The sequence below is a fragment of the Empidonax traillii genome, unplaced genomic scaffold (assembly GCF_003031625.1).
Source record: "Empidonax traillii isolate 1590-97213 ecotype Southwest subspecies unplaced genomic scaffold, ASM303162v1 scaffold239:size738852, whole genome shotgun sequence".
NCBI lineage: Eukaryota > Metazoa > Chordata > Aves > Passeriformes > Tyrannidae > Empidonax > Empidonax traillii.
This window is the reverse complement of record NW_020955432.1, coordinates 510,937-520,199: the sequence shown is the minus strand read 5'-3', so window position 1 is coordinate 520,199 and position 9,263 is coordinate 510,937. Positions and strand designations below refer to the sequence as shown.

The following is a 9,263-nucleotide window of genomic DNA, read 5'->3' as shown; positions in this document are numbered from 1 at the left end:
GGTGAAGTTGACCAGGCTCACCTGGCACTGGTGTCTCTCCCTGCTCCTGGGTCCAGCAGCACCGGCACAGGTGTCAGGAGGGGCTGAGGCTGCCGGGCAGCACAGCTGGTCAGCACGGAGCCAGAACTGGGGCCACAGGACCAGCCATACCCGGCGCAGACATGAGCTGAAATATTTCATTTCCCTCTCTACACTTCTTTTGGAAGGTGACTTAAAAAAACAGTAAGATAACTGGAAGATGGAAGAGGTTGTTTCTTTTCATGGCTCCAAGTTTGTGAAAATTCCTTATCCCTGCAACAACATTGGCCTCTCTCAACTTGGCACACACTCTTAGTTGTTTGGCTGCTAGGTCTGAAAAATCTTTCTACTGCCCTAATCTGTCCTGGACATCTGTTGTTTTGGGAGACAGAGCACACGGAGTGCTGAGCTGTTTGGCTCTAGGGAAGTCACCTGAGAGGTATGTGTCCTACTTTCTCATCCTCCTACGAGCCAGCTAATACTCCCCACTCTTCCCTGCATAAGCAGCTCTATTAGCTCAGTGCTCCTCAAAACAGGGAGATGTAAATCTCCTTTTGCTGTGGGAGTGGTAAGGTTTTGGTTGTTCCTTCAGTGGCCTGAGGGCATAATGGCCACTGCCAGTTAGTAACTAAATAAATAGGAATAAGAATAGGTTTGTTTGGCTTCTGCAAGCCAGTCTCAGCCTGCTCCACTTTCAGGCATCCCTCCAGTGTCCCTATCCCCAGCACTTGGAGGGAGTCCCTTCCCCACCACTGCAGCTCCTCCAGGGCTGGGAGTGTGTCCATACCGCATCCTCCCCCACCCACTGCCTGGCAGAGAATTAACAGACCAACTCAACAAATCCAAACCAATTGGCTGTGGCAGGAGTACCCACCTCAGGCCCTCTGGCCAGTGAGCTGCCACCACCTCGGCCACGTCCCTGGCCAGCGTGACCAGCCCCATCACCCTGCATGGTGGCTGTGGTGGGGCAGGAGGTCAGACCCCGCTCAGTGAGGGGGAACGTGACTGTGTCTGACCACAGGTCACATTCAGTGGGGCTACAGACCGAGCCCCAGTGGGCTCAGTGGAGCTGCTCCTCCTCAGAGCTGAGGGTCAGCAGACAGGGGCTCCCCCCGAGGAAACTCCTCGAGGCTGAGAGCCCTCACTGCATGAGGGATTGTGTACTCTGGGTTACCCCTCTGAAATCTTGACAGTTCTTACAGTTGGGTAGTTCCAATTCCATTTGATATAATGATTGTGTATTCGAATGTTGGCCAAGCTTTAATTGACTTATTTGGTTTATCTGGTTTAAAAATTAAATGAATTTGAATATATTATTTGTCTCGGTTTTATAAGCCTCTGCAACATTTGTGGACAGCAGAATGCCAGTAACTGTAAGCCCAGGCTTTGCAAGCTTAGAAATCAAGCTGTGGAACTGCAGAGGTGTTGACACCCCATGGAGGAGACAAGGGCTCCTCAGTGGTGTGCTGCCACCCCAACAGGCACCACTTACTCTAAGACATCCCAAGCACTGCTGAAGGCAGGTGACAGCAGCAGCATTCCCTTGCTGGGCCAAACCCCAGGTAACCTGTTTTGGCCATGCTGGTCAGAGCTACTTTGTGGGTTTAGCTGGGCTTTGACAACTGGTGTTGGCGAGACTTGAGCTGTCCCGTGGGACAGCCAATCCCCCAACACCCCCTTGCACCCACATTGGTTTCCTCCCTTCAACACTGAAAGTAACCTGCATTAGTTTTAACACATGGCACTCCTGAAGCCCAAAAGAGACCAAGAGAAACTTCTCTTCCAGTTCCACACCAGAATACTCTTGCTGCTCATGTCCCAGTGAGGTTAGGCTGGGGAATATCTCACTCTCCTTCCTACCAGGGACTGGCTGCTCTTTGGTGAAAGTCAAAGTGACATTCCTGCAGGTCTGCAGCTAGCAGGGAGCTTCACTGAGCCTGTAGGCGTGCAGCCTCTTCTCTGCACCCTCTTGTCAGCTCCATAAAGAAGCAGCTCCTGGTGGAACTGTGTCCTGAGAGCTGTGGCTCCCACAGCTCAGCTCTCCAGCACAGGAAGGACATTTTTGTCCCCAAGTTGCTGCTCCATGCAAAGATCCAGCCATTGGTTCACTGTCCATTGAGGAGAGGAGAGGGCAAAGCAATCTCACTGTGCTGATCCAGAAGTGCTGAGGGCAGAGGTGCTGCCCAAGCCCTGCTCTCCCATGGCAGTCCCTACTCCAGTCCTCCTGAGCCGGAGTTCTGCCTCGGCTTGCAGCCACTAGAACTGCAAAGAAGTGCAAAGCACAAGAAACTCAGCTGGTGGGAGCACAGGCAAGCAAGGGACAGGGCAAAGGGGCAGGAAAGCAGCTCTGAACGTTAGAGCAGTGCTCAGAGTCCTGCTCCAGACCAGACTGGAGTGCTCTGGAATGCAGCAGTGGCTCTGCCATGACTGTGTGTCACGGAGCAGGGACACCTGCTGAAGGAGCAGAACGGTTTAAACAGGCAACACTTGGCTGAACCTGCTGAATTGAAGCACAGATCTAAGCATTAGCTACTAGTGCCACTACAAACACTTCTGGCCTCTTCTGAAAGTGCAGGACTTGAGCCTGCAGCACAAGAGATTTGAGAATCCCCAAAATTCTTACCAAAAAATCAAACTCTGAAAGGAATTCCACACTCCCACCATTTTACGAAACATCAAAGACCAGAGGATACAGAAGCTGCACAGTGGATTATTCAGGCAACATTTATTAGAGCATTTCAAGTATACAATGGTTTTACTGATGGCTGTGAGCAGCTAAGATGCAGATGCCAGCAGGAAAGGGTGACTTAGAACTAGCAGGCTATGCAATTCTTGTGGAAAGTTAATGGTTTCAGCTGATAGCATAGGAAAAAAAAAAGTAGCAGACTAAAAGTTTAAGCAAGTTTGGGGATGGAGAAGAGAAAATATAGAAGTTATTGAGATCATTTACTTAAATTGGCCACTCACAAGTAGGAGAAGCTGTCTGCTATTGCACTCTTCCCTTGGCATCCCAAGGACCTAAAATAGCCAGGGGTGTTTTTTCCACCAAGAACAGACAGCATTTTCCCTGGTAAGAATGGAGGCCTGCACTGGTGGGCAACTCCAGAGCCCTGGCTCAGCACTTGGAGATTGCGATCCCTGGCTTTGCACACTCACAGGTGAGAGCCACGCTGTGGCAATTCCACCAGTGAGGAGGCAAAGCAGACTTGCAGCAAGAGCACACTAAACTATCAACCCCTTACTATAAGGCAGCTTTAGGTCAGGACTCTTTTTGGGTGCCTGAGCTGTTTAGATAAGCAAGGACCACATGGCAACAAGACTACAAGGTCCTCTGACAAAAACAAGGACTGTGCGTATTTTCCAAGAACTATTTCTGAAAGACATTTCCTTAAAAATATCTTAATGCAGAGACTCCCCTTTGATGCACAAAAAGGGCACAACTAGGGAGGGACTGAGCTATGAAGTGACCAAGCACCTCACAAATCAGAGGCTGTGTACTCTGCCAGACTTACAAGTTGGTACTTCTGCATTTAAGATAATAGCTGCCTCAATTGTGTCTAAGTCTCCTGCATTTATTAACAAGGAGCAGTCGAATTCAAGAGCTTTACAAACAAATAAATTTAAACACTAACATTTAACAGGGTATCTCCAGGATTACTGTCCTTCGAGACTATGAAGCTCTGAGGTATGTGATAGCAACTTGGTAGTCAGGCTGGCAGAATGCAGTGGAGCTTCCAAGCCTCCTGAATACATCTTGGTTAATCAAATGAATCAATTCTTCCTAGCAAAATTGCTTAAAAATTTGTCCTCAGCAAAAAGCATTTAAAAATTCTGATCGACAGCTGATTTGCAAGTAAAACAAAAAAAAATATTAGAAATGGTTAACAACACAGTCTGTTTAATCAAATCAGATCTGATTAGTACAAAAACATGCCAAGGGCAGCCACCAGCTCATGTCTTGGGTGCTGCCATGCCCTCTGCCCACATACCTTCAACTGCTTTTGAAACACTGTCTAAAAGACAACCATGGAAGACAAGTCAGGATTTAATGACAGATTTCAAACAGAAGGGCATACATACATTAAATTAACAGATTCAACCTTCAGCACACAGGAGTTTGATAGAGTTACCGGTTAGAGTCACAGGAAGTTCCACGTGTGAACAGTCTTGAACCACTTCCAAAAATTCCAATGGCTTTTTAATAGTTCCAATAATTCACGGGTTTATAAAACAGAGACAGGTTTCTCCAGCAGAAGAGTTGGGGCTCCTCCAGGCTAATCAGACCTCTGGTACAGAAGGGAACTGGTCTGATTTCCCCACCTTCCCACCAGTCCACTAAAGACTAGAATTTATTAAAACCTTCTTGATTTACTGACTACTGATTTAACAGGCAAACGCAGCAGACTGTGTCAATCATAGTGGATGGCAGTGTAGAAGATTATCCAAACCACCTGTGAAGAGGAAAGGAAGTGAAGTTTATCTGGATACCTCTGGAGGGGTTTCAGACAGCAAACAAGCCTCAGGCTTTGCTCTCAATAGAGCACTGGAGGACTGATGACTGAATTCCAGCTTTGAGATGGTCTTGGGGAGATCTCAGGATGACCACATGGCACAAACCGTGGCATCCAACTTGCTTGCCCTCTGGGGTGCCCAGCCTCTCCCCATTCAAATCCCACCACAGCCCCTCCAGGGATTTAGAACACCACCAAACCAAGTGCTGTGATTAGAGACTTGGGTGAGGGGAGCAAGAGAAAACAAAGACACTCAAAACACCAGTTCAGCTGTATCTAGATCTAGATGGAACTCTACCAAGATATCTGGGACAGAGGATGGGAAAACATAAAAGTGTTAGATGTAGAAGTACTGCTGCCTGTTCCTATATCCTTTCTTACAGAGAAATCCCAGGCACTGGCACTGTATTTTATAGCCAGTAGCCATCAGATTTTGTGACTTTCTTTCCCGATCAACTTATTTGATAATGTTAACACAGCTCTTCTCTCACCACCTCTCTTGACCTCCTTCCAGATCTTTTCCCTCAGAAAGTGCACAAACACAATTCACTGATCAACTTAAGGAAAGCAAGAGGCATTACCAGAAACAGTGCAAAAGATGTCATGAATCCTTCCTTTGTCAGCTCCCACGTCCCGCCATACTCCTCCTCATCTATCTGCTGGAAGCTACTGAAGTAGAGGTACAGAACACCAGCATTGATCAGGCAGAATCTGGAGGAAAGAGGTTAGGAACTGTCACTCCAGTGATGCAGGCTGCAGGTATCCCACAAACCATACAGTGAAATATTTTTCATCCACAGGGGAGGCAAAGAGGAACTCTTTCTGCAACGTTTCCCAGGCAGCTCAGTCACTTCCTTGAAAAGCCCCTCCAGGTCAGCTTGCCAAAGTATGCCAGGGTGGGATGAAGTTCACCTCACAAGGCACAACCTACTCATAGCTGGGCTCAACAGGCAGAAGTCAAAAGCTGGAAGTATCCTCCAATCTGCAAACCTGCACGTTTCCCTGTCCTGGAGATCTACAGTTCTGCTCCCACAGAGAATTCAATCTCCTTGTGTGTGCTGCTTGATTCTGAGGCTGCTGAGAGGGAAGACTGTTGCTTCCATGCTCAGGGTAACATCCCTGTGAACACCAAAGGTGATGGCTGAGAAACAAGAGCCAGAAGACTCGACAGTGCCCTGAGCCCCACACTGGGACCCAACCTGAGCCAGCTCTCAGTGCTCTCCAGCCTGTGCTGACATTTGGGCTGCAGCAGAGACAACAAACACGTTCCTGTTTGTCCTTATATTTGTTTGGCTTTACACCACCCCAGCTTAGGGCTGAGGAAGCCTGGAAAGGGACAGGATGGTGTCCTGAAAGGAAGGCTGAATGGGAAGGGTGGTATGAGAACACACACACAGCCCATGACCAGCTGGGAGCATCTGTGTGACTGCAACAGCACAGAGAAACCACACACACACTTCCAGCAGCTTTCAGTTTTCCACAGTATACCAAATCACTCTTATTAACATTTAGCACAGGAATTCTTCTCCCAGGAACTAGCAATAGGACAAGAGGATACAGTCTTAAGCTGTGCCAGGGGAGGCTTAGGTTGGACATTAGGAAGAGATTCTACACAGAAAGAGTGATTGGACATTGGAAGGGGCTGCCCAGGGAGGTGGTCACCACTCCTGGAGGTGTTTAAGAAAAGACTGGATGTGGCATCAGTGCCGTGGTCTAGTTGACAAGGTGGTGTTGGGTCACAGGCTGGACTCGATGATCTCAGAGGTCTGTTCCAACCTAGCTGATTCTGTGAATTGGCTTAGGTGCCTGAAAGTGCATTGTGAATTAATGGATTACTGAGTAAGGACATGCTCACCTACCTCACACCAGATTCATATTCACACCACTGCAGATTCATTTCTTCAATGTAACTATTGAGTTCCTGCTGGAGCATCAACCCTTCACTTCCTTACAGCCAGGACACTCGGGAGGGAGGGACAAGATGACAAGTGAATTTTGCCTAAGAAAAGCTGTGAGGTTGGAGTTGACTATGAGACCTTGGCCAGGCAGAGATACTTGAAAACGAAGACAGCTCAGGGCAGACTCAGCACCTTCCCGGGGCCCATGTGCAGAGCACAAGGCTGCACTCCCATCTCTGCTGTCCCTCAGAGGCTTTCAGGCACGTGTCAGGGCCAAACAGATCTTCAGTTCATAACTCACTGCAGCCTTCAGACACCCATGGGGAGGTGACCCAGCTCCCACATCCTGTGGGGATGTGATGCATGCCCCCCCTTTCCAGGCACTGCCTTGCCCTGCACCATGGCTGGAAGAGCGTGCTGGAATCGCTGCCTGAGCACTGCCAGCGCCACTCTGCCTGCCTGGGACCTGTGGCCTTTGGGGCTCTGAAGAAACCTTTCCTTTCTCACAAAGAAGCTGCCCCTCTTCTCTGCTGACAGAGCCTCTTCTCCAAGCAGGGCTCCTGGCTCAAAGACTGGGGCTACCACATCTGTACAGACATTCCTTATTGGGAGATCACACCAGGCACCACACTCACAGCCCCTGTTCACACATGCAGGACACACATCCCAAGTGAACTAAAACCCCTGTTCCCTTCTTCTGCCCCCAGTCCCCTTAATAATAATAAATAATAAATTAAAAAAGCATAAATCAGGCTGAGGAGAAGGAGCCTTGATGGACACGTTATGATTTGGGTGAATTTCATGGCAACCAACAGCCTGGAATGCCATGCTGGCTGTCAGAGACAGCAGGCAGAGCCAGCCCAGTCACAGCACAGCCTCCAACAGGCTCTGAGTCCAGTCCAAACGTGGGAAAGTACAAGAGACAGGAAAGGAAATAAACCTTACACTGCTATTCCCACGAAGCCCTTCAGTGGAACTACTCCCCAGATGATTCCCAAAATAACTGCAATGATCTGCCGGAACCAGTAGATTACATCTAAAAACTCGTCCTGAGGAGATAAAGCACAAGAAAGGTTTTGGCATATATTATGTTTCCCTTTTTTAAAGCATCATACAATTAACAGGTGAAAATTGAACACTCAGTTCTCCATTCAGAGTATAAGATATTGAATTAGAGCAGATAAAAAACATTTAGAGCATTGTGCACCCCAGGCTTCTCTGCTTCCAAATTAAACACACAGCTTTGTCCTCTGATGGGTCAACTGCAGAGGTGAACAAGTACCGCGTCACCTTGTTTACTAAAGATTCAACAAAAGTTCACTGGAATAAAAGTTTAAAGAGTTGTTTATGCTTTAAGACTGTTATAGCCACTCTCCAGCCAGGCCCTCCCACGCCCATGAGCTCCCAGAACCCAGGGCAGCTCCCAGCCCCAGGGGTACCTCACTCCTGTGCCTGCAGGGATGTGCTCACTGTTTGTCCGAGGGCCCACACCGCTGCACTGCTGCAGCTGGACAGTGCTGGCTCACACTTAAGATAAGATTCACTTAAGCTCACATACCTTTTCCCAGCCTCCCCAAGGCTGGGATTGTCCCGCCATCCCCCCAAACACCAACGGCCTCTGTGATGTTACCGTAGAATGTGCCAGTTTGGCTCCATGTGGAAGACTTGAATCCTTGTCAAGTACAGACACTTCCCTTGGTCACTATACTGGTCAGTCAGTTCAGCCTTCAGTTCACATCCTACTGCACCAAAATATGGGCACAGGTGTCACTGGCCCCCTGCTGACTCTGAAATTCCAGCCCCATCTGTCAGAGGGGAGGGGCAGGGACAGACGGGCCCCACCAGTTCTGGGAGCAACAGGTAAGGCAAAAGTGACACAGAGCCTGTTCCCCAAGGACACGCCGGGCACACTGTGCACCTTCCCCACGCCGAAAGGCAAAGCCAAAGGCAGGGAGCAGAGATTCTGGAACACACGCGGAGTGCCCGGGCCGTGCCAGGGATGCGGCAGGGGCCGGGACAGGCAGGAGCTCAGGGCAGGTCGTGGCCGTGCCGTGGGAGGAGCACCGAGCACGGCAGCACACGGGACACACGCACAGGAAAACTGAGAGTAGGTTGAGTTTCTAGTTTTCCTGTAGTTACACGAAGTAAATTTTGATTTAATCCAGGAAGAGTTTAACCCACAAGCAAAATATACCTGAGATATTTTAACAGAAACGCAGGCTGTGCTGCCTTGACTCCCCGCCCGTCGGCGCTGCGGGTACCGGCCCGGCAGGGGCTCTACCCGAGCTCAGCGACGGCGGCTCCTCCGACCCCCTCGCGGGACGGAGCCCCTCGGAGCCTCCCCGAGCCCGCAGCTCGATGCCCCCCGACCCCCAGGGCCCACCTTGTCATGCCAGGCGGAGTCGCTGCGCAGCGCTTTGCCCCACACGGAGCCGCGCCCGGCCGCGCCGCCGTTGGCCACCGCGTGGTGCTGCGGGTGCGGCGGCTCGTCCCGGCGCCGCCCGCCGCTCATCCCGCTCGGCCGGGCCCGCTGGACCCTCCTGGGACCCTCCCCGGACCCTCCGCCTGAACCGGCCCCGGCCCCGCCCGCTCTGCCGATGGCGCCGCCGCCCTACGGCGGCCGAGAGGGGCCAGCAGGGATGGGCGGGGCAGCGCCGGCTCCGCCTCAGGGAACGGGGAACGAGGAACGGGACAGGGACGGGGACGGGGACGGGGGAAGGGACGGGGACAGGGACAGGGACAGGGGAAGGGACAGGGACAGGGACAGGGACAGGGGCAGGGGAAGGGGCAGGGACGGGGAAGGGGGAAGGGACAGGGACAGGGACAGGGGCAGGGG

At 50.9% G+C, this 9,263-nt stretch overlaps 1 protein-coding gene across 1 annotated transcript; it reads right to left on the bottom strand.

Moving 5' to 3' along the window:
* Positions 1 to 2,723: 2,723 nt before the first annotated feature.
* RAB5IF (RAB5 interacting factor) lies at positions 2,724 to 8,999 on the bottom strand. The gene is made up of 4 exons (XM_027888486.1): positions 8,811 to 8,999; positions 7,373 to 7,476; positions 5,111 to 5,240; positions 2,724 to 4,469 (listed from the first exon to the last, which is right to left on the bottom strand). The coding sequence occupies exons 1-4, from the start codon at positions 8,937 to 8,939 to the stop codon at positions 4,428 to 4,430; spliced, it is 405 nt and encodes a 134-aa protein (XP_027744287.1). The 5' UTR covers positions 8,940 to 8,999; the 3' UTR covers positions 2,724 to 4,427.
* Between the last annotated feature and the right edge of the window lie 264 nt (positions 9,000 to 9,263).

Excerpts from the sequence above, each read along its gene's own strand:
- RAB5IF (XM_027888486.1), bottom strand. The coding sequence starts at position 8,939 with ATGAGCGGCGGGCGGCGCCGGGACGAGCCGCCGCACCCGCAGCACCAC. Across the intron at positions 7,477-8,810 it reads ACTCCGCCTGGCATGACAAG|GACGAGTTTTTAGATGTAAT; the intron begins GTGGGCCCTGGG and ends TTATCTCCTCAG. Across the intron at positions 4,470-5,110 it reads CATCTTTTGCACTGTTTCTG|GTGGTTTGGATAATCTTCTA; the intron begins GTAATGCCTCTT and ends TCCTCTTCACAG.